General features: G+C 36.7%; 1 protein-coding gene across 5 annotated transcripts in view; it reads left to right on the forward strand.

Moving 5' to 3' along the window:
- Positions 1-25,188, forward strand: part of TMC1 (transmembrane channel like 1) — a 117,211-nt gene that overhangs the window by 76,108 nt on the left and 15,915 nt on the right. For all 5 annotated transcript variants that reach the window (XM_085212718.1, XM_085212723.1, XM_085212719.1 and 2 more), the window contains 8 exons: positions 1,254-1,394; positions 10,063-10,153; positions 11,419-11,500; positions 13,456-13,562; positions 14,503-14,601; positions 17,699-17,841; positions 20,389-20,533; positions 23,583-23,777. In XM_085212718.1, the coding sequence (XP_085068844.1) occupies positions 1,254-1,394; positions 10,063-10,153; positions 11,419-11,500; positions 13,456-13,562; positions 14,503-14,601; positions 17,699-17,841; positions 20,389-20,533; positions 23,583-23,777 (1,003 nt within the window). The remainder of the gene's footprint in view (positions 1-1,253; positions 1,395-10,062; positions 10,154-11,418; positions 11,501-13,455; positions 13,563-14,502; positions 14,602-17,698; positions 17,842-20,388; positions 20,534-23,582; positions 23,778-25,188) is intronic.

Raw genomic sequence — 25,188 nt, forward strand, 5'->3', positions numbered from 1 at the left:
ATATGTCTGTCTCAAAATTCTTCAGAAACATCTTGATATCTCTAGATTTATATTTTCCGTGGAGCTGTTTTTCATAACATGAATCCTGAAATTTGAAGGCCAATTAATTCAACTTCTTAATGTTCAGTAAAAAACATTTGAGTCATTAATGTTGCTTCATCTGATTATTTTGAAAGTCTCTCACCTCCATTGATTTACTTTTGTATGCCCGCAGTTTTTAAATTATCCTCCTGCAGTTTTTGATGTAATGTTGTCTATTTCATAAAACACTAAGGTAGATGAATAATGAGAAATTCACGTATCCACATTACCAAATATTTTTGCTTTTCATAAATATCGCTGCCAAACACTTCTGATGATAGAGAATGCATTCAGATACTTTCTTTAAATCACATAAAGTTTGACTATGTCTTTGTCATTAGTGTGAGCAGAAGAAAAAGTTCTTTAGGTCTCCAGAGGACTTAAAACTATATTGTTATTTGGCTTACATAGTGAATCAGCTCTGACACTGGATTTTGAATGTCACAGAAGACTGATTCTGAGACTTGATAAACTTTGAATTACTGCTAACTAAACAAAACAGAAAACTTTTTTTTTTTTAAGTAGTATATTTCAAAATTTTCAAAACATTAAAGAAAAGCAAAGACAACAGAAAATAGAAACGCATCAAATTTTTTTCTAAGAGCTCAGTTTGTGGTAGTCATCACTGTCAGCTTTTTAAGACAGGAAATCAAATTCTGGTGATTTCTTACTTATTATTTGCCTGTTTGATGCCATAAGAAGTCACACATGTTGCTAAAGATGTGCTGTATGCCACTGCATGTGATAAGATTGCTCACAGAAAAGCAGACCCATGTGGGTTTCTGCTGTCAACTGGTGTTTAAACCTGTCTCCTCTTTTCTGAGGCACACAGAAGTATGGTGAGGAAGTTCATTTTTTATGGCTTCAGTTATAGTCCTCATTTGCAGTTGGATTGGACTCCCAGAGGGCTGGTTACTCCTGCAGGACATGTCCCCAGAATGACTGCTGCTTTTCATCTGTAGTGTGACTGCTTGTGGTGTAATACTGGTGAAGCACGGTGCAACCTTTGCGTTGATACTAAACAGTGAGTCTGTTTTCCCTTCAGTGCAACAGAGAAGGCATTGTTCTAGGTCTCAGAATTTCTATGAATTTATACCATTTTATGTGCTCCATGAAAACTTATGTCCATCCTAATTTTTGTGATGTTTTTTTGTTCCCATTTTTGTCTGAAGCTCTGATTCTGACTCTGAGGAGGAGCCAATTACTGAGGAGGAATTGGCCAAACTGAAAGAAGAGGTAGAAGAAAAAAAGAAGCTAATTGCCACATTACGAAACAAGCCATGGAAGATGAAAAAGAAGTTGTCAGTTCTAAAGTATGGTTTGAATTTCATGATATCTATCTGTCATCCTTTGTACTGTGTTGTATTTTTCTGAAGTTTCACTTTATTTCTACACCTATAGACACAATTAACCTCAAAACCTATAGTATTTTTTTTCTCTACATTTGCTAAGTTTATGTTGGCAATTGCTTGAAATGGTAAGTTTAGGCTCTTCTTAAGGAAAAATGATGAAACTTAAGAAATAACACAGGGTAATTGTAGTGAGGAGAGAGGAATTCCCTTTTTATTCTAACTTTTCTAGAGAAGAATAGATTTTTTTGGAGTTACAGAAAAGGAAACATGAATGAAAATTGAGCTTGATTCCTCATGCATTTTCAAGTTTGCCACTTATAAGGATGCCAGCAAATCTATCATTACATTTTCATTAGTGCAAAAATGTCAGTTAAATTTGAGTTAAATTATCAGTTGTATTTTCACCAAACACAAGAAATTGAGTTAACAAATAGAACTTTATTTTCTTGCCAAAGCTGCTGCACTCCTCTGTTTTCAGTAACTCATTCACTGCAGTACCGTCCAAACATCAGCAAAATGTATGGTTGTGTTGAATTAGGCAGAAGTTACAGAATACCAGAATACTCTCCTCCAGATAGTTTTTGATATGGTGAGAAAACATGAATGGGATGAGAGATCATTTGAAATGTGGTGCGGAAGGTCTATGACTTTTTCTTTCTGTAAAGTAAAATTATTCTGGGGAGGAGATGTTTACAAATGAACATAATGAAGGCATATTGTGAAAAAAGGATACATGGAACAAAGCAAAAGAGAACCGAGTGCCTAGGAGATGTAAAGTAGAAGTATTATGAAAGTCAGGGAAATTTAAGGAGAATTAGGCAACCAGATTATATAATCAGACAACAGTTACTATATTTTGCATAGTCTGTAAGTAAAGAATCGACATGTGTATAAAATTAAAATCTTACAATTGTATTGTGCCAATGTAGAGGGCCTATGTTTTTATAGCTATCCTATTCCAACATTGCCATCAGCTATTTCTGTCAGTTTGTTTATATGACATAAAAACAGAAGATAACTAGTAAATGTATTTATGGTGAGAGTAAGTAGTGATTAACTAGAGACAGAAGTCTTAAACATTTTTGTGTGTTTTATGTTTTAGCATGGCTGCTATTTGTAAACTACTGCAATTTATGTCATTCCTGGCTCAGAGGGAGTGGGAATATTAGTCCTTTCCTACCTTAAAAATCTACCTTACTACAAAATGTTTGTAGTTGGACGAGTACTTCTAGTCATCCTCAGTGACTGAAAAATGGCATAGCTTTAGAGTTATGAGGTGGACTTTCCCAGTTACACCCAAAGCAAGTTTTCAAAATCTTATTCTTGTTTTCTGCCCAAGTAATGAGAATTATTTCTTTATTAATATTCACTGTGACTTTGGCTTTGTACATTTAACATGGGCAGTAATTCTATCCAAATGTCAATCAGTTTAATAAACTTTTATATTGTTATATTCATGAATTCTAGACTGGGAAACAAGGCCTGCATTCAGTTTTATTTGTCACCATCAGAAGGATTATTTTAATAAAAATTATTCATCAACAAACTTCTACAGGAGCTGTAAAGCAATGTTTTTATTCTTCTGGATTTTGCTATAGCTCTCTTTGGAATAGGCTTAGAAACTATTGGCACTTTATTTGCCCCAAAAGGGAATGTTTTCCAAGAGAAAATGTCAGTTCTTCAGATCAGCTTCTTTGAGTCTACTCTTATTATTTTATTAATTATAAGCACATGTATTAACATATTTTAGTATATTGATACATTTGCTTCAGATTTGTAGTCCGATAATCAATAGTCTGATATATTGACATTATTCTTATATATATGGAAAATGGACAAAAACTGACTCTCTAAGTACCTTAAATGAGTTTTGTATACTCCTATACTATCAATACAAACTTTTGGTAAAGAAATATTTTTAGCTAGCATTAGGAGCTTCATCTTGTTCTTTCCCTGTGTAGATTTTTGAGTACTATGGGATGCACAGAAAAAAAAGAAAGTCCTATCTACTTAATGGTAGAAGAACAGAATTCCTGATTCTTTGTCTTTCAGCTTCCATAGTAAAGAAACTCAGGTTTCTTCTCAACATTAAGGGAAAAGTCCTTGTTGTCAGCCAAATAATATTTCCTGCTTGCATTTTTTTAGTAGCTGTTGTTTTCAAAGAATGAAAAAACAATGCTTGCTTGGAATGATATTTATGACAATATAAAACAAGAAAATACTTTTCAAAGTATTTTGAAAGAGAATTATGAAGGTTATGTATGAATTTTTGTTCTTTATATATGTATATATTTAAGAAAAGTTAATTTAGAAAAAAAAAAAACACTTTTTGGAGAATTATTCAATTTCTACTAATTTGCCTGCTTTTAAAAAATGATAAAAAATAAAAATTGTCGAAACATTTTGTTTAAGTATTTCCAAGACTGAACAACTTGCTCACTTTTCTGATTCAAACCCAGCTTATTTTTCAAATGTAAAAAAAATGTTATTTGTTTTTTTAAAGAATTGGAATTAATTGGAATTCCAAAGCACTGAAGTTAAATGTTCAGTGTTTTCCATAGGGGTGACACACATAAAGGCTACATTAATTTTTTTCTTCACTCTTTTTGCTAGAATTGTGTGAATGGGGAATTAATTTTAGAACATAGAAGCAAAACTGGTTGCTTTGTTGCCTTCAGTCAAAACCTGACTGTTAAACTTACTGTTGAAATAGCATTCTTAATTGGGATGCAGTACACAATTAGACCAGCTCTAATTTCTAATTTGTATCCCCGAGCCTGGAAAGACAAATTTCAATAGCCCCTACCTGTTCTTTGAAGAAATGTGACTGATGATAGCCCTTACAGCAGTGTCCCCCTGTGATTTGGAGTTGAATTGTACCAGCACATTCTAACTCTAGCTGGATATTCAGATATCATGTTTAAGTCTCAGTAAGTCTGATGACGAGAAAAGGAGAGAGAAGACATGGAGAGGAATGAAAGGATGCTATGTGGCAAATAGCATTGCTTCTCTCACCTAACCAGTAGGCATGGCTGTGAGCAGATGATGTATAGTCCTTGCTGTTGACAGCCTTCATGCAGCTGGAGTCCAAACTTTTTTCTTATTTTATAGACAAATTTCCTCTTTCAAAAGAGTCTTTCTCATCTTCCGTTGTTTAGATTGACTGAGCATTGGTGTTGAGCCTTTTCTATAGGAGATCCATTAATCCATACATCTTTCCTCTCAACACTGGCTACTCAGAACAGAAGAAAATTAGCTGAAAAGTCATTAGATTTTAACAACCATCAGCTGTTACTTATGATGCTGAGATTTACGCAGAGGGTGTTAAACTTTTGAAGATTTTTGAATTAGAAAAAGGTACAAAAGATAAAACCAATGGGCTGTAGTTTCTAGTGTTGCAAGGAGTAAGAACTCCAGGAAAGGCTATCCCAATTTACAGCTAAGGATTTGATTTTGGGAACTTAATAATCTATCTGTGCATTCTCCCTGTTGGGTTTTGCATGGGTATGAAGGAAAGGGAAGGTTCAAAAGCTGAGCTACTGTGTTAGGGGCTGAGTACTCACTCCCTTCATTAGAGCACATTGCACTTTGTATAGACAAATGTATGTGCTGTAAAATAGTAAACATTATTAATAGTTACGCAGTTTATGTATAGAAGAGACGTTTATTAAGATGCTTATAATATGGACAGAGAACTGTACACAAGAATCCAGAAATATGCCGTCAGTGACACTTTACCAAAAAACAATTAACAAAATATCAAAATAAGAAAAATTACGACCGGTTTTTGAAAGGTTTTGGCCTCTCAAAGAAATTCCAGTTAAATACAGACTATACAGAGAACTATGAGAACCTAGTTTTTAAAAATAATCCAAGGACAAAAACATTCTTATTTTCATATGCTGGGGACAGGTTATACTATGATGATAATCCTTCCTTCCTTCCTTCCTTCCTTCCTTCCTTCCTTCCTTCCTTCCTTCCTTCCTTCCTTCCTTCCTTCCTTCCTTCCTTCCTTCCTTCCTTCCTTCCTTCCTTCCTTCCTTCCTTCCTCCCTCCCTCCCTCCCTCCCTCCCTCCTTCCCTCCCTTCCTGTCTCCCTTCATGTCTCCCTTCCTCCCTTCCTCCCTCCCTCCCTCCCTTCCTCCCTTTCTCCCTCCCTGCCTCCCTTCCTCCCTTCCTCTCTTCTTCCCTTCCTCCCTTCCTCCCTTTCCTTCCTTTCCTTCCTTTCCTTCCTTTCCTTCCTCTCCTTCCTTTCCTTCCTTTCCTCTTTCCTTCTGTCTTTCTGTCTTTCTTTCTTAAGAGTTGTTCATTTTATCACAGAACACATCAACACAGATCAAGTGAAAATATAGTATTTTTTAAGCATAGAAAACCCAAGGATACACATATATATATACTTGCACCTCCTTATATGTGAGTATCTATATATACAAACTTATAAATAAAGTTGCACTATATGTATCTTTGGATGTGCTATTTGCAGTCCAATGAATCCGTATTTCATGTCTCTTACTACGGACATATTGGCAGTCTTGGAGGACAGCCTGGCTGTCCTGAAGGCCAGCTGGGTATTGAATAACACTATAATTTCCTCATTATTATTGCTGAACTGTTTTCAAGTGAGATGGACCCGGCAACAGCTGTTTGGCATTCAATTTTAAGCCAGTCTTTTTAAATTTGGAAAAGTCCTGTGTGATCAATATTTATACAACATTTGTTTTTAATGAGTTTTTAGAGCTTCCTGAACTGTTACTGAAAAATGTGAGCAATCTGCTTGAATCCTGTTCATTAGCAGCAACCTCTGAGTGCTGTAATTTATCCTCTCTTTGCAACACTGAAGTGCTTGAAGTACTGTACACCTAGCACTTTGGGAGCTGTAACTCCACACCTCTTATTAATAATTAGCTCAGGCTTCTCTGGGACAATAATGCTGGACTCCATGCAACATTTATAAGTTCCTTGTGTCTGTAATTCAATTAATAAGGTTACTCTGAAGCTTCTTTAAATTCACAGTTAGCTAACAGGGCACACTTTGGCCTATCTTGTGATATAGATAATTTACCTATAACACATGATACCAGCGATTACAAAGCTCAGTTTTGTTGCCCTGTGTTGCTTTTGACACGTCCTCATGTTAGTAAAGTTGCACTACTACTAAGGGAGTGTGCATGTGTAAGTGTGTGTTTTTGGTAATTGTTGAGGTTTCTAAAAGAATCCTATGGGATTAAGACTAATTTATACTGCTTGATTATTCCATGTTTCTTCACATTCTACTTTTAGAATAAAAGAAAAAGAGAAAAGGACAAAGTGTGGCAAAAGTCTACTAGGATGTATAAATGGAGGCCTTTTAAGTGAGGAGGATTAAATATCAAGGTAGAAAGCTGAATTAAATAACACATTGGTTTATACTTAACAAAAAAGAACGTGTAGCACAGACATGGAAAATACAGTGAAAGTCTGTTCCCTGACTGAACGTTGTGTTGTTGCTGAGCTTTCAAAGCTAGGAAGATTTTTACAGAAGAATTTCATTTATTTCAATTGCATGACAGAATCACAGAAGGCATCTCCAGAAGTCAAGTCCAACCCCCTTCTAAAGCAGGTTCCCTTCAGCAGGCAGCACAGGTAGGCATCCAGAGGGTCTTGATCTGTGGTATCACCACAGAATGAGATTCTGAACCTATCTTGGCAACTTGTTCCAGCGCTCTGCTAGTCCAACAGTAAATACATTTTTCCTTGTGTTTTATGGAACTTCCAGTGTTTCAGTTTGTTACTTTTGCCCCTTGTTCTGTCTTTGCACACAACTGAAAAGAACCTGGCCCCACCCACTTGGCTCCTGCACTTCAGCTATTTATAAAAAGTGATGAGATACCGTCTCAGTCTTCTCCAGGCTGAAGAGTTCCAGGTGTTCCCCTGAAGAACACTAGTTACAGGCCTTCAACAGACTCTGTACTACTGATGCCAACCCTCTGAGCTCTGCCAGTCAGCTAGTTCTTAACCCACCTCACCGTCCATTCATCTATCTCAACTTCATTATAGAAAGATGTAGTGGGACATGTTAAACATATCATCCACTGCTCTCTCTCCATCTACCCAGCCAGTGATGACATCATAGAAGATACTAGATTGGTCAAGCATGATTTTCCCTTGGTGAATCCATATTGATTACTCCTGATAACCATCTTCTTTTCCAATTGTTTGGAGATGACATCCAGAAAAAGTTATTCCAACCATCTTTCGTAGAATCATAGAATGGCCTGGGTTGAAAAGGGCCTCAAAGATCATCGAGTTTCAACCCTCCTGCTATGTGCAGGGTCACCAATCACTAGACCAGGCTGCCCAGAGCCACGTCCAGCCTGGCCTCAAATGGCTCCAGGAATGGAGCATCCACAACCTCCTTGGGCAACCTGTTCCAGTGTGTCACCACCCTCTATGTGAAAAACTTCCTCCTAATATCTAACCTAAACCTCCTCTATCTCAGTTTAAAGCCATTTCCCCTCATCCTATCACTATCCACCATCATAAACGGCTGCTCCCCTCCTGTTTATACACTCCCCTCAAGTACTGGGAGGCCACAATGAGGTCTCCTTGGAGCCTTCTCTTCTCCAAGCTAAACAATCCCAGTTCCCTCAACCTTTCTTCAAAAGAGAAGTGCTCCAGCCCTCTGATCATCTTAGTGGCTGTCCTCTGGACCTGCTTCCAGAGCTCTATGTCTTTCCTGTGCTGGAGGCCCCAAGCCTGGATGTAGTACTTCAGATGGGGCCTCACAAGAGTTGAGTAGAGGGGGACAATCACCTCCCTCTGCCTGCTGTCCACTCCTCTTTTAATGCAGCCCAGAACACAGTTGGCCTTCCAGGCTGCAAGGACACTCTGCTGGCTCATGTCCAGCTTCTCTTCCACCAGGACCCCCAAGTCCTTCTCTGCAGGGCTGCTCTCAAGCGATTCTTCACCCAGCCTGTATAAACACCTGGAATTACCCCAGCCCAAGTGCAGCACCTTCCACTTGACCTTGTTGAACCTCAATAGGTTCAAATGGCCATAGGGCAGTGTTAGAGAAGGGAGAAAATAAATCTCAGCCACCAGCTAAGTGAAACCAAAGGATATGCTCAGGAACGTCAGCAACATCCGCCCTGGAGATTTGGATCATCACGTCAAAAATTAGTTTTGGTTTGTTGTAGAAAGTCAGAAATGGAGTAAAAGCTTAAATAACACTAAAACGTTTGAAAAATTCCTCAATAGAGTCCAGGGAGCAGAGAGACATAAGGTTTTTTTTTTTTTTTTTTTTTTTTTTAATTTTAAAGAAAAATTTCAATGAGACATATCAATCAAGCAAACACAAGGCTTAGATTGAGATTAAAGTAAATCTTTCTATGATTTACATTGTGTAAAATTCATTCTTGTTCTGGCTTAATTTCATTGTAGAATTTTTTTTGTGGAGTACCTTTTTCAGCTACAGATGCAAACTGTCCAATACGGAGGATTTTTAAAGTGTTAGTGGTTGTTTTCCCTTTAAGTTTCTAAATTAATGCTTCATTAAAAAGACCAATTACAACAAGGACACAAAACAAACAAATAAAATGCTCCCTTATATTTTGAAATCTTTTTGTTCTGCATCATAACTCTGTGTAGTTTTTGACCAAAAGCATAGGCTTTCTACAGTTCTGTAGGCTTCAATTTCAGCAATTTTTCATGAAATAGCCCACTGTTTGGGTTATTTGATGACAGAAGTGATGGTAAAAGATATTTCTCCTAAGTGAGAAATATGATATGGTGACTTAGGGGATCGGTAGGTATGTGTCCAAATTCATTTGGCAAGTGTGACATTTGTGAAGATGCTGCCACCTGTCGTTAACAGTGCCTTGTATCTTTCCAGACAGTGCAATAAGATTTTAAATCCTGAGCATGTGTGTTTAAATGGGACTCTTGGCCACTTTTCCTGAAGATTTCTCTCACTTGTTTGAGATAGGTCATAGTAGTAAGGGCATACCTCTTTTGAGAGTCAAAAGGAAAGAATGAGATGTGAGCCAGAATATCTGAAAAGAACTTGGGTGATTTGGAAAATGCAAAGGGCTCAATTTGATGTCAAAATCAGCTAAAGTAAAAAAAAAGTCAGATGCCAAGATCTAGAATATAAATGTGATGCAGCAGCACAGAGTAAGAGACCTCTAGAGTCTTAAAAGGATCCTGAGGAACACTTTGAAGTGGTGAAGAGATGGTATGTGTGGCTGTGTATCTGAGGTGGCGGTTGGCTATTTTAGCTTTTTTTTCCCTGAGTCTGTCTATGCATTTTGCCACAGGGAAAAAAAAAGGGGGGGTAGGGAGGAAAAGTTACTGTCTTGGGACTCATGTCTAAATGTATAACAGTTTTTCCTTCTACCAAACCAAATCTTTGAAGGAAAAAAAAATAATGGAAAACTGCTAGGAAAAAGCCTGCTGTAATCCTGAGGATATCAGGAGAATTGGCACTAGTCCTGATACCTCACCAGCTGGATTTAGGTGTGAGCATTTGGAAAAAGAGTGCTCAGATGGGACTCAAAGAGTGAAAACTCAATTCAGTAGTTCGCATAATCTTGGGAAGCACTGAAACAAAAGAACGTAATCATCTATACCTCTCTTTTGCCCTTATTTTCCAGGGAAGCACAGCTTTTTGTTGAAAAATTTGAAGGTGCTCTTGGAAAAGGAAAGGGAAAAAAGTTCTATGCATACAAAGTGATGATGACCAAGGTAAGTATATTATTTCACTAACTTCATGTAACAAAAAAATTGGAGCCTTGGGCTGCTATATGTATTCTTTTTCCAAAACAAATTTTCTTGTCTTTATCTGGTTATTAATGCTTTTGTTTCCTCTGCTTGCACATGAAACAATTTCTAATTAAGCTCACAGTTTGATTGGGACTTATCATCTGCTTATCACGTGTTTGATTGAGACTCTATCAATAGAAAAATTAACTGTTTTGCTGGAGTTATAAAGACTCATATCTGAACACATCTCTTGAAAAAAATTCTATTGGTGTAGATGTTTCTCTATAGTCTGGATCTTAAGCCTAGTCTTTCCCTTGATCCTGAGAATCAGAAAGTACCTTTTTGCCCACTGTAAAGATACCAGAGGCACCTCTTTTCAGTCAAAACATAAACAATATCTCAGATATATTCTAGAAAGCTATGTGGTACTGTAGGAGTGTGATCGAGAGGCTGAAAAGTTGTTGTTGAGGACTCCACGTCCAAATTATATGTGTTCTGGTCACTTTAACTTTGATCCAAGTCCTGTGTGCTTCCATGAACTAAATACACGGTAGCAGTGGATATGGATTAGTACATTTCTAAAGTATGTTTTTTATATGAGTTTTATACTGTGATAGATCTTTAAAGTGAATGTATAAATTGGCTGGTTTGGGAGATTCACTTCAAAATCACACTCCTACTCAAAATAAAATGCTGTTGCGGAATGATACTACAAATGTTTGGCAGGACTACTTATTCTATCCAGGTTTACCCTTAGGTAGATTGTCTTTTCTGCAGGCAGCTGTGTAGTCACTTATTAACATTAATATTCACAAAAAAGGGATTAGGCTTTAAAACTCAGCTGTGCACAAGAAGCTCAGTTATGGAAGTTCCACTTATCCAATAGATAAAGTAGTAAGTAGAGTAATTGCAATTAAATGACACAGCTTGAGCTCCAAATCTGAATTATGTATAGCAAAGGAAAGAACAAATTAAATTCTCAGAAACAATTCCAAAAGCTGAATGTCATGAAAGGAAGGGATTATTTAATGATTCTTCTTGTGGAAGAAATAGGAACTTCACATAAAGGCAGTGGGAGACATATTCAGAACAAACAAAAAAGAGATGACTTCATAAGCTAGTGCTTCTGCTGCAGTGTGTTCTGCCAAAGAATTGTGTGTATGACTAAGTGGTTATATTAGTTAGCTCAAAGAGAAATTGAACATTGGGTGTCAGAAATGATTTTTTTAACTCTATAAATGTTTCAGAAATGGATGAAATTCCAAAGAGATTTTGAGAATTTTAAGACAGCCTGCATACCCTGGGAAATGAAAATTAAAGAGATTGAAAGTAAGTACTTGTGAATGATAATAAAGAGTACTATTGTATTGTATCTCTAGTGCATGCCAAAATTCTAAATTACTTTACAGTACTTTAGAAATATCTCCTTGTTCATATATACAGGCATAAAACACATGAATATTTCTTCTTTCATTAATAATTATTAAATTTGATTTTGTAACCTGTTCAAAATGTCCTTGAGAGAATGTTAGGCACCTTACAGATAATAAGACCCAGTATCTAAGTTAAATTTGGAAAAGAGATATTGGGATTTAGTTGTTGTCTGCCTCCACTTTATTTTGTCTGTATATCATAATTATTTCTATGATGTTTTTTTCATAATCTTTAGACTTATTTAAGAGGTGTTGCAAAGTTATTTATTTGATTTGCTACCATATAAAAGAGCGAAAACTATTGGTCTTGGACATCACTATATGTTAGGCATAAATATAAATAAATCAGTGTTTGTACTACTGTTATGTTTGAGAGTTCGAGTGATGAATTTAAACTGCATCCCTTTCTGTGAAGGAAATCTGACTTCATGAGTACCTGAGTGAGGATCTGCTGCAGATCAAATAATAAAGTACCAAATAGAGCTGAGAATTTGCAATAGTGCCTGACTTTAGAGAAGCTGCCTTTTGAAGGAACTCTGAGTTGCATCTAAAAGTAATTGCCAGAACAGCAGAAGAGTAGGGAATAAGAAATTGTGAATTTTGTGGAGTTTTGGACAGCAAAATAATTCTTGAGAATTATTTCGTAATATCCTTAAACATCTATTGCACAGACTACTGAATAGATTACATACTCAATTTGAGTGAAGTTTAGAAGAAGCTGCTATAGTTAAAATCAAACTCAGCAGCAAGATACTCATTGTAATTTACTGATCTGGACACGTACTAGACATTTTGAGATTTTGTGTGAACAGTGTTTCTACTAGTTTCCATAAAGGAGTCCTGGTATAAGCTCTTCTGCTAATAATGCTTTTTGCATTTCTTCTTCCTTATAAATGATGAATACAAAAGTAGAAAGGGGTGATCTCTCCATTCTTGCTCTTGTATCAAGGTACTGTTTTCATTGCAATGAGTAGAATTTTTGCTGTCATCTGGAAGCTCTCAAAATCATGGTGGGATAATACTTTTTCATAATTTCAGGAGGTAAGACTGTAAAGTTTACTTTTTTTGTTACATTTTTTTTTTTTTAATAAATTCATTTATCTCATTGTCAAAGCAACTTGCTTTTACTTTCAGAAACAATCCTCTGTCTGAATATTAGTAATTGAAGAAGTACAATTAGACTACAGTTGGGTCCAAAACTATGTAGCCTGGAAAAAGGCTCAAGTGTACCAGTCTGATATATTTAATAAGAAAATAGTTAAAATAATTTTAAATCACAGTTTGCTTGATTCTGATAATTCTACTACTAGTTCTCATCATGCTGAATCAAGGATTACTTTAGTCTAAATTTCGGGTTAGCAGGGCTAGTATGAGATCACTTTTAAAAACCCTTATTTTATTATCAAACTCTGGTCAAAACCTCCAGATTTAATTAGAAATCAAATTCAGAATATATTCCACACAGCTTCGAGCTGGTGTGTGTGAACTCCACGAAATTAAATTTTCTTAATTGTTGCTGTCTGCAGCAGTGCAATTGTGTTAAAGACGCAGTAGAAGCAACTTTGCAGAGGGAAATGTGTGAAACCAGCACATCAGTCTGGTTCAGTGGAAGTGACTGCAATTCTTAGTGAGCTCTTAAGGTTTTCACTGGAGGCTTTAAATAAAATTTTACTCCTCCTTAAAAATATTTTTTCATAAATGTGTGTACTGCCAAAAAGCAATGACATGAATAAGCTGCAATTCTGAAGAGAGGGATTTCTTTCTCTGTAAAGATAAATCCTTCATCTTAAGGTAAAGGATCATATAAAGACTAACTGATATTCCCTTTGTTTACATCTTACATTTTCATAGGTCACTTTGGCTCATCGGTAGCATCTTATTTCATATTCTTACGCTGGATGTATGGAATAAACATGATTCTCTTTGGGCTGACGTTTGGACTTGTAATGGTGCCTGAGGTATGATTTTTTTAAATTTTCGTTGAAGATTGGTGTGTGAATTTCTGTCTTTGCTGTGACATTTCATAGGACCTGACCTTCAAATATTTGTAATTAAATTTGTAATCTCTTTATGTGCCATTAAAAACTACTAAGATGTACAAAAGTTATAAAGGCATACTTTCTTCATAGAAGGCTGTCTTTAGAGAGTTATCTTGAATTAGTCTTAACTAGAAAAGAAAAATGTATGTTAAGATTCTGTCCCAAAAGTGGTCTTGCATGGCCTGCAATGGTGCTAAACTTTTCAAAAAAGAGGGCTTGTATGAAATTGAAATTGTTCTGTCATCTACTCGCTTTCAGTCTTTCACAATCTCTCACTTTATTTTCTAGTGACCAAATCGGAAATTGTAAATTGGGAATTTCCAGTTGTTCCTTAGTATAACATTTCAGTTGTGTGATCCATTTTCCACTGAAGCCAAAACAGAGAATATGCCCAGCTATTCAGAGGGGAAGGCCTGGAAAGTACCCCATGAGGATGTATAGTCATGGCATCTTGCCAGAACACTGGGACTCAGAATCCAAAAATGGTATCCCTTGCATCTTCCCACATATTTCAATTAAGTAACCAATGAAATCCCATTTTACAAGAAAAACTAATCTTTTGATCTTGTCTTTAAAACAAGCTCTGCTGATGAATTTGAACTTTATTGCCTTTGACTGTGACATATCTTAATAACACATTGATGCTAGTGAAATGTCACTTTAAATGCAGAAAATATCATTAATGCATACTTTAGGCATAGTTTCAAATGTTAATGTGAGAAGGTGGGGAAGTAGGTCATTCTCATTAAGGCGCTAAGGAGCACAAGAAGAGTCTTCCTAAGAACTGACAGATCATTACCCCTTTCCTTTGTTGGTATTTTGCTTTAAAATGTAAATTGCTATAATTTCTTGCTTCTAGGCTTTGATGGGAAAGCCATATGGCTCTTTACCTAGAAAAACTGTTCCAAGAGCTGAAGAAGCTACAGCTATGAACTTTGCTACCCTTTGGGATTTTAGTGTAAGTGCATAATCTTACAATGATGCATATTCACATGACTTTTTGATTATTAAGAACTTTGGATTCATTATGTAATATTTGAAGATTTAATGTGGAACATTTCAGGAAAAAAAATGAAGTAATTTATTTCATTTTTTACCCAAATTCTGAGCATAGATTTTTCACAGAGGTAAAATTTATGACAAATCTCAGAGTCCACATATACATTTCAGTATTTTAAGCAATACAAGACTCACTGGAAAAATTTTCTGGATCCACATCTCTATATATTGAGGGTCTATTAAGGATGAATTTGATCATCTTTATTTAGCAGGCTAGCAGTTTATTCCGAAAGGTATAATTCTCCTTTTTCATCCTGAAAGCTAGTCTAATTTTGCATTGGACATATTTCTGCACTTCTCCTCTTTGTATAAAGATGATCCAACTTGGTATAAAGTCAGCTGATGATAAATTTTGTATTGCAGCACATTAGTTAGAAGGATATTAGAGTTCTTTATAGGTCAACAAAAGGTACCTTTCACCTGTGAAATGGTGTGAGTCTAGTTAAGATTTTCCTGCATATTGGTGGAAGCAGTATCTATTGAGACAATAGTGAATAATCTACCTCTCAATCTGCTGTACTCTTTTGCTCTAAGGAGCACCAATACTGTAAAGATGTATCTTCTTGCACTTGAGTTTTAGCAGCAGTAGAAAACACAAATATGTTTGTTGCAACCAAACTAATTTCTTGGGGAAAAAAACTCAAGTGCAAATTCCTCCAATTTACAGTTCAGTGCATCCAATTATTAGAATACTGACTTACGTTTCGAAACAGCCTCTCTGTGGTTTTGGTGTCTTTGAGATCCTGTCCCACCTGTGCTGGTGGCATGGAACAGTGCTGGATGCTAAGCTCCTCATGAACATTTTCATCAGGGCACAGGAAAATTTTTGTATGTATCCAGCATTAAAACATCTCTGATCCTCCCTAAAAAAGACATAGAAATGTAGAGTGATTATGCCTCTCCATAACATTACCATTTTTGACTCTGGTTTGGGTGTATAGAGATCCTTAATCTTATAATGTCTAGATTTCAGGGTTCTTTATAGCTCAGTACTCTTGTGTAGTGCCTCAAATGCCTTCACATTTTGGCTCTTTTTTTGGCTTTATTTTAAATATTCAGCAACAGTGCAAGAAGAATCTGGTAATAAGACCACTGAACATAGGAAAATACTTAACTTGATAAACACATTTTCTCATTTATGAGCAAAGTCTTTCAGGCTTGTTAATTGCAAAACACTGTATGTTAAACTAATGTAATAATATGTAGAAAATGCACTGATTAACTCTTTTTTGACTCTATATATTAAGTGATCAGATGACTTCTGCTTTACTAATTCCACATTTTATGGTCCCTCCTTGTATACATATGGATAGAAGTGAACATTTCTTTTCTAAGAAAACATCTGTATAATATTTTCCAAAGACTGCTGCACAAAATGACATTATGCTTAGTTCATCAGGAGTTACATACTTAAATGACAGGAAGAATATGTCTAGACATGTAGCTGGGAATTTAGATAATGATGACATTTTAAACAGATATTAAAACATCAGGGAGTATTGGAGAAATATGAATTGTGTAGTGAGTTGAAACCGTTATAAAGAGAATACAGACATAAAGCAAATAGGAATAAAGTTTTTAAAATAAATAGAGCTGAGAAATGATGAATGTAAACAGATGGTGGAAGGAGGAGGAAGTTACAACAGCAGAGAGAAACGGGATTTGACAACTATGTGGAAAGTTTAGTAAATAAAAGCAGCAGTTAACACAAGGAGCAAGTGCAATGGAAATTAAAATAGAAGAGGGCAGTGAAAGGAATTAATCCTCTAAAATATTGAGGGTAAAAAAGAATTTTCTTGAGGAATGTCAGATTGAAAAATATTGCCTGAAGACAATGATATCTTCAATTAAGCAGTCTTTTATTTGGTAGCAGTTATGGAATGCTACAAAGTAAGTTATGAACATTTATTTATTTATTTTATATAATTTATTTATTTAATAATATTTATGGCATATACTTCATTTTCAGCTAATAATTGCTAAATCTATTTTCTTTTAGTTTATACTATGATTCATTTCAGTTGCAGTGAGAACTACTATAGACAAAGTGCATGTTACACTGTGTAAGGGAGAGATGTCTTAAATAATATGAAATACTGAATACCAGAAGGGAAGTAAATGGCTCTTTTCAACTAACAGAAACCTCAGATTACTGTATCAGTGTCAGAATGATCTATCCACCAATTGCATTTTGACAGAATTCATTGCATTCAACTGGAGCTGTAGCCATTGTGAGCTGCTGTCAGAAAGTTTCTGCATACAGTCTTCTAGGAAGAGATTTCTGCTATAACTTGAGGATTATGAAAAAGCATCACTTATTTGGATCTTTTTAGACTCCAGCAATTGTTTATAGTTAACCATGTACCAGTAAATTACCAGTAAATTACATGTACAGTAAATCAGCAAACTGATCTATAGAAGAGAAGGGGATTCTCATTGCTTTTAAAAAATAAAAAAATCTCCAAACTGCTGAAAAGAAACATATGCTTACCTCACACTCTGTATAGCCTTGGAGTCTAAGTGTTTTTAAAAAACCTACATAGTGAATAATCATCCAAAAAATGTAGTTATGTAATGACTAACATATCAAATGATCACCCTGTGAACAGAAAAGAGTGTTACTAGACAAAGAAGTTACATGAGAATTTTATGTCAAATAAGTTACGCAAGAATGTGGAAATGAAGCAAAAAATATTTCATTTCTGTTGCAAGTAATTTATAAAACAAAATATGAATTCTTTTTTTTTTTTTATTGTAGATAGAGTTGCCATGAAAAGTTTTAAATGTAAAAGATTTGAAAAGTTACATTAAATATCCTATGTTTTTAATATTACAAAAATGGTTTTCTTCCTTCCTGTGAGCTTTATTTCCATGATGCTTATGACCATTTTGAACACACTTGAAAGTAACGTTTCATCATGTTGATACTGGTAGGATTCTGATTATGTGCATATCTAACAGATTTGTGATGTTACATCTTTTTGTTGAATTTTCAGGGATTTGCACAGTATTCTGTGCTTTTTTATGGTTATTACAATAACCAGAGGACAATTGGATGGCTCAAGTTCAGGATGCCTCTTTCCTATTTCCTTGTTGGTGTTGGGACTATTGGCTACAGCTTTATGATTGTCATTCGAACGTAAGTTCACATTTATAAAAACAAGTAATATCAATCTTAATCAGTCAGACTTTCTTTCAGAAAATACACTTTGGAATGTAGTCATCTTAAGAGTTGGACAAATGCAACATCAATGGAGCAAAAATGCAAGGAAAAGCTGAATTCTGTTAAAGTCGTATATAATTCCTTGGACCTATTATTTATTTTTGCAGCCACTCTCTTTCAGTGTTGTGTCACTGGGAAAAATCCTTACTGAAATACCAGTACTTCCCTCTTGCAACTTCAAAGTGCACAATGAATGCATAATGTAAGGAACAGAACCATGAGACCATATTTTCATAATGCTCTGCATCCAGCATAATGGCAGTTACCATTCAGGAAATTCAACTGTTCTTCTTTCAGTGATACCTTATGTGAATTAAATTATTTTAAGAAGAAAGAAGGCAAAAAAGAAAGAAACATTCCAAATAATTCTCTGTGTAATTCACAGCCAGCAGTAAATGTCTGTTCACAAGTCTATAGTGGTTAAGTCATGTTTACACAGTACTATCAAAGAGTAATATTGATCATAGTAAAGATTTAATGTCCCCCAAAAAATTATCTCCAGCAGTGTTTTCTCCAGGAAAACTATGCTTAATAAAATGCAGTAAGCATAAAGTTAAATCAAAAGGAAACATACATGTAAGTGAAACTGGGCCTAGGCAGTACAATTAGCGAGGCATTAGACTTTTGGCTCTCAAATTCTGGACTTGAATTTTGTCTTATGAGCAGATTTAGATGAATATTAATTCACTATTATTTTATATTATTTATATAAACAATGATTGTAATAGTTTCAGAGGAGATACACTGCTAGTAGATATAGTGTTTAATAACCTTGATTCAAGTACAATGATCACCTACCTCAATAAATGCTGTTAGCATTTATTTAGAAGTTTCTTAGGTTGGAATAATTGGAGCATTGTAGGTCAGATTTCAAAGACATTTGTGAATTTAAAGAAAATCACAGTTAAAATATTCCAGTGTTTTGTGATGTAGCCAACATTTTCCACTTTCAAAAGCACTAGATTAAATCAATTCAGTCAATATTCAGTTTTTCAACATGGTTTCCTGCATAGGGCAAAAGCAAAAGCATTCCAGAAGGGAAAAAAAAAAAAGCTTCAATTACACATTTGTATTTTGGAGGACAAAAAACTTGTTCAATAATAAAAGTCATTAATTTAGGTTGAAAACATCTTTTAAAATATTTATTTGATTATGTATTTGTGAAGATTAGAAAAGCGTAAATTTCAGAGAGTAATATTTGATAGTCACGCAGACAAATAAAAAATAAAACTAAAAATTATTCTAGCAGAAAATTCCTGAGTGCAAAACAGAGGGAAATCATGCTGTATGTAGTATCTTCCTTCCCATCTGGCCATGTGACAATTCTGTTGGTCTGTTACTAGGTGATCTTAAGAGTAATCTTAAGATCTTCTTGCAGTCTACTGATTATTGCTGTTTTTCAGAAAGTAGTGCAACATGTGTGCTATCCTGTTAATTGACATCTGGGAAAGAGAATGCATGCATGCGTGAAAGAGTTGGTGAGGAGTATAAGTTATATTATTATATTTAGGGGAAATATCTAGAATTACAGCTTCACTCTACAACTCATCCTATGGAAACATTTCTGGTCTCAGATAAATGACATTCTGAGCACAGGATTGTTCGCTATTTTGTTAGGACCTCTTTAGAAGTAATTACCTTAGACTAAAATTACCATGGTCTAAAATCAGCATCAGGGCAGATCCTACCAAGAGTGTTTCATAATATGTCCTTCTGTAAATAAACAATAACAACAACAACAAACTGGCATTAGATTATGTCAGCTCCGAAGCATTTGCTGTGTCCCTGACTTATAATTCTATTTCTCTATTTGAGAGTATGCATTTCACTGGACAGTTAAAAATATGTTATATACTATGTATTGATATTAATAAAATGAATCCACTACATTAGTCAGCTTTAAAAAAGGGATTGTATTCCCCTGACCAAAAAATCAATGCAATGTCCAAGATTAAATGAGTAAATTTAGTAGTCAAGATGAGATCAAATAAAGAAGGAATTTGATGTTTGTGGGTACTGTTACAAATCTCATTTAAAAATACATGTGTGATGAGAGGCAAGCCTGAGAGCTTTATTAGTTATTTCTTTATTTTGTTTTGGCTAGTGATTTTAGAATTCTTCTCTTCCTCTTAATGAAGTCTCTAATCAAATCTACTGCAACTTCTTAGAGAGATCTACCTAACATTGTGTTTGAGTTTCTTATTCAGCAGAATTCTTCTGAGATGTTCACGAGATACACTGATTTTTTTCTCATGAAAATGAGTATTATTATGTGATAAATTCTCTAAAAATATCAAAATCTCCATTGTTTTCCCTTGTTTTAAGCAGATTTTTTCATTACTGATCGTAATAATAATATATATGTATTTCAGAATAAAGTTAGACCTTTAGGTAGAATTTAAAAAACAAACAGAGCGAAACTACCTCTAATAGAGCCTTTCTGCATCTTTTCGATTTTTGTAGAATGGCAAGGAATGCAAATGAAGAAGGTGGTGGGGATGATACTAGCTTTAATTTCAGCTGGAAAATGTTCACAAGCTGGGACTACCTGATTGGCAATCCTGAGACAGCAGATAATAAGTTTGCTTCTATCACTACCAGCTTTAAGGTAAAACAAAGATCACTAGAGAGATGTAATTTGATTTAACTTTCACAGTATTGTGAATCAGGTGGAATGAAAACCAAGTGTAAAGAGAGTGTTAGAGGGAATGAGTTAGAGAGAATGTGGGCCCCTTACTAAGTGAGGGGGGGGTTCTGGTAACGGGGGATGCTGAGAAGGCAGAGATACTGAATGCCTTCTTTACTTCCGTCTTCAGTGAAAAGGCTCTCCCGCAGGAATCCCACACCCTGGAGGTTAGGGAGAGGGTCTGGGGAATGGGAGACTTCCCTTTAGTCAGGAAAGAGGACGTGCGTGAGCGCCTAGGCAGTACTAAGGTCCACAAGTCCATGGGACCTGATGGGGTGCATCCACGTGTGCTGAGAGAGCTGGCGGAGGTCATTGCCGAACCGCTCTCCATCATTTTTGAGAGGTCTTGGATAACAGGGGAGGTCCCTGAAGACTGGAGGATAGCCAATGTCACTCCGGTCTTCAAAAAGGGCAAGAAGGAAGATCCGGGTAATTATAGGCCTGGCAGCCTCACCTCCGTCCCTGGAAAGGTGATGGAACAGCTTGTGATGGATACCATCTCCAGACAACTGGGAGAAAAGGAGGTTATCAGGAGTAGTCAGCATGGGTTCACCAAGGGGAGGTCATGCTCGACCAACCTGGTGGCCTTCTATGATGCTGTCACATGCTGGGTGGATGGGGGAAGAACGGTAGATGTAGTCTACCTTGATTTTAGAAAGGCATTTGATACTGTCTCCCATGACATCCTTATAACAAAGCTGAGGAAGCGTGGGATAGACGAGTGGACAGTGAGGTGGGTTGAGAACTGGCTGACTGGCAGAGCGCAGAGGGTCGTCGTTGGTGGTGCAGAGTCTGGCTGGAGACCTGTGACCAGTGGTGTCCCCCAGGGGTCTGTGCTGGGTCCGGTCTTGTTCAACATCTTCATCAATGACCTTGATGAGGGGATAGTGGCCACCCTCCGCAAGTTTGCTGATGATACGAAGTTGGGAGGATTGGCTGACACGCCTGAAGACTGTGCTGCCATTCAGCGAGACTTGGACAGGCTGGAGAGCTGGGCAGTAAGAAACCGGATGAGGTTCAACACAAGCAAGTGTAGGGTCTTACACCTAGGGAGGAAGAATTGCATGCACCAATACAGGCTGGGGGATGAGCTGCTGCAGAGGAGCTCTGCAGAGAGGGACCTGGGCCTCCTGGTGGACGACAGGTTGGCCATGAGCCAGCAGTGTGCCCTCGTGGCCAAAAAGGCCAATGGCATTCTGGGGTGCATTAAGAAGAGCGTGTCCAGCAGGTCGAGGGAGGTGATCCTCCCCCTCTACTCTGCCCTGGTAAGGCCTCATCTGGAGTACTGTGTCCAGTTCTGGGCTCCCCAGTACAAAAAAGACAGGGATCTCTTGGAAAGAGTCCAGCGGAGGGCCACAAAGATGGTGAAGGGCCTGGAGCATCTCCCCTATGAAGAAAGGCTAAGTGAACTGGGTCTGTTTAGCCTTGAGAAAAGACGACTGAGAGGGGACCTGATCCAGGTTTATAAATATCTGAGGTGTGGCGGCCATAGTGGTGAGGCCAGTCTGTTTTCAGTGGTACGTGGAGACAGGACGAGGGGAAACGGACATAAGCTGCAGCATAGGAAGTTTCGCACGAATGTGCGTAAGAACTTCTTCACGGTGAGGGTGACGGAGCACTGGAACAGGCTGCCCAGGGAGGTTGTGGAGTCTCCTTGTCTGGAGATATTTAAGTCTCGCCTGGACACCTACCTGTGCGACCTGGTGTAAGGAACCTGCTTTGGCAGGGGGGTTGGTCTCGATGATCTCTAGAGGTCCCTTCCAACCCCTACAATTCTGTGATTCTGTGATCTAGGCCTGGAACCTAGATGCTTAACCAAACTAGATTTGCAGTCATGATGTTAAACAGTAATAGGAACTGGAGTACCAAGCATTAACTCTACTGTCCTATCATACACAACGCTGTTCCTTTCTGCACTAGTGTTGTTTCTCCATACTTCCCAACTGTAGGCATAAAATTTATCTGCATGTAAGATAAGTGGTCTTCGGAAAACAGACACAAAATACTAAGCATTGAATGTCTGTGAGACTCCCATGCCTGCCTGTGAAAGTCAACTATTGAATGGCATTTAGAAAAGAACATAAATCAGTTGAGATGGAGACTTATTTTTGAGAAATACACTCATGAACATTTACTGTAATTTTTGCCAACAAGGAAAGTGTGAAGCCTTAGCTTGGCTGATGTTCTCGAGGTTTCGCTTAAGAGCTGCTGCAGTCTCCTTTCCTTTACATAATGAACACATGCAGTAGGAAAAGTGAAACCAAGATTAAAAAAAAAAAATAAAAAATTACAATTCAGAAATCCAGCTTCCTTTCTGCACAACTGATGTCTATACCAAAATAAGAGGCTGTAACCAAACTTCCTTTTCATGAAGACATTACAGAGAGAAAAGTCTTTTTGTTGGCAAAAGCAGGAAGCTGGAGATTTCATTTACAGGCGAGTTATGGCCAAGGGTAAATACTAGGCAGACATTTCATATTACAGTCTGAAGCTGTGTAATGTTTGTTTGTTTGTTTGCTTTCCTGCAATTCTAAGTGTAAACAGTTTTTTCATCGCTCCTCAATTTCTGATTCTCAATATGTATTGCTGTTTTATCACAAATGCGCATTTCTTTTTAGTGTGACAGTTCCTTTTCCGGCAGCTAACCATGTTTGTATTGCTGGTGACTCAATCTCACAGCACCTTGTAAGCAGACAGTGCTGATTTCATACTAAAACATGAGTAAAGGTGTAATGAGAATTAGCGGGACACACTAAACCAAAGCAAAGTGAGTTCTGGGGATCCCAAACCCCAGAGTCCATAAAGGTACAAAACGAATTTTCTGATACAATATGTGTTTGCCTGAAAACATGATGCCCAGCTGTGCATTTGCTTTGTCACAGCTTATTTAACTGAATTCTAACTGGATAAGCAATATAGAGTCTTGACCATTAAAGTGCTGATAATATTCTTTTGTTTCTAACAAGCGCAGGAAGCCATTGTGGAGGAGCAGGAGAGCCGAAAGGAGGAAAATATTCACTTGACTCGGTTCCTGAGGGTGCTTGCTAACTTCTTAGCCCTGTGCACACTTGCTGGGAGTGGCTACCTCATATTTTTTGTTGTGAGAAGATCCCAGAAATTTGCCCTGGAAGGTTTGGAGAACTACGGGTGGTGGGAAAGAAATGAAGTTCGTGCTAGCACATTTCTGAAATAGATGTGGTTTGAAACTGTTCCTTTACTCTGCATGTTGCTTTTCTTTTTTTTTTTTTCCCCTTGAGAACTTAAGTACTTGTAATAGGGGTGGTAAATATATAACAAAAGAACTCTTCTAGTCTCTCTGCTTCCCGATTCATTAAAAGGAATATTCTTTGGTTTACTCTTTCAGATGCTCCTTCATGTTCAGTTTTCCTTTATGGACTTAACCTTTATTTTTGGGGGGCTCTAAAATATATTTTTTCTTGCCATTCTATGGTCTCACAATAGCTCTACAGGAAGGGTGCTTTCCTGGTGCTTTTCTCTTGAGACTGGTTCAAGGAAAGTGACTTGTATGTGATCATGTCCAAAGTTAACTGAGGCTTCAAAGATACAAGTCTGCAGTGTAACAAAACGTGCCTTCTAGCTTCACCTGTCAGTCTAGGAGCCCACTGTCTTTCTTCTGTTCAATCTGCTTTCTTCTAGAGCAAATGGAACTTTGCTTGTTAGAGAAATAGTGAAAATGATTGTGTTTGCTGTAACAGAACACAGTAAGCACCTAAAATCAGCAATGCTGTATAAAAACTTGGGTAGGCTTTGCTTTCTTAACAAACACATTGTTCTGTATGTTGTAAAACTAGCTGTTTATTATTTAAAGCTCTGAGCAAGAGTGTGAAGTTGATTTCTGATTTACAGCAAAGCAAAAAAAAATATGCCAGCCTCACAAAGCAGATGGCAATGGATGATGATGTTATGAATAAAGTCATTCCCTAACTTAGAGCACCAAAACTTCACACAGAAATTGACATACAAACTTCAGCAGTCTGCCATTAGAATGCAGAGAAATGGGCCTGTTTAAATTGGATTTAATCAGTTGACAAAAAAATTACTTTATTTTACTCTTTTTGGAAAAGTCATGTACAAAACTATGTTCCTTAAAGAAACATGCCACATCCGAGTCTCTAATGAGTAAGTTAAAGAATACTGGATCCTGTATTGACCCCTGGTGGACACAGCCAGCTACTTGACATTGTGTCACTGATCACAGCCCTCTGAGTCCTGCAGGTCGTCCAGTTCTCAATTCACCTCACCATTCACTCATCCAGCTTGTGGTTTCCAGATCACAGAAAACATCATTCACAGTGGAACTGTCAGTGATATAAACAATGGAAGAAAATCTGCTCCAGCACTTCATTTTGAAGTTGACAAGAAGTTCAGAACATAAATCCATTCCCTTCTGAAATCAAACTAAACTGATAAAATTCAATGAATGACATGTTTCCTTCTACAGAGTAAAATTCTATAAGTAACTAAAAAATATAATGATAATACCATGTGAAACTAGGAATTAGGAATTTTTAAACTTTTGCAATGTGGAATCTTTTTTTTTTTTTTTTAATTTTGAA

The sequence above is a fragment of the Meleagris gallopavo genome, chromosome Z (genome assembly GCF_905368555.1).
Source record: "Meleagris gallopavo chromosome Z, MGAL_WU_HG_1.1, whole genome shotgun sequence".
Lineage (NCBI taxonomy): Eukaryota > Metazoa > Chordata > Aves > Galliformes > Phasianidae > Meleagris > Meleagris gallopavo.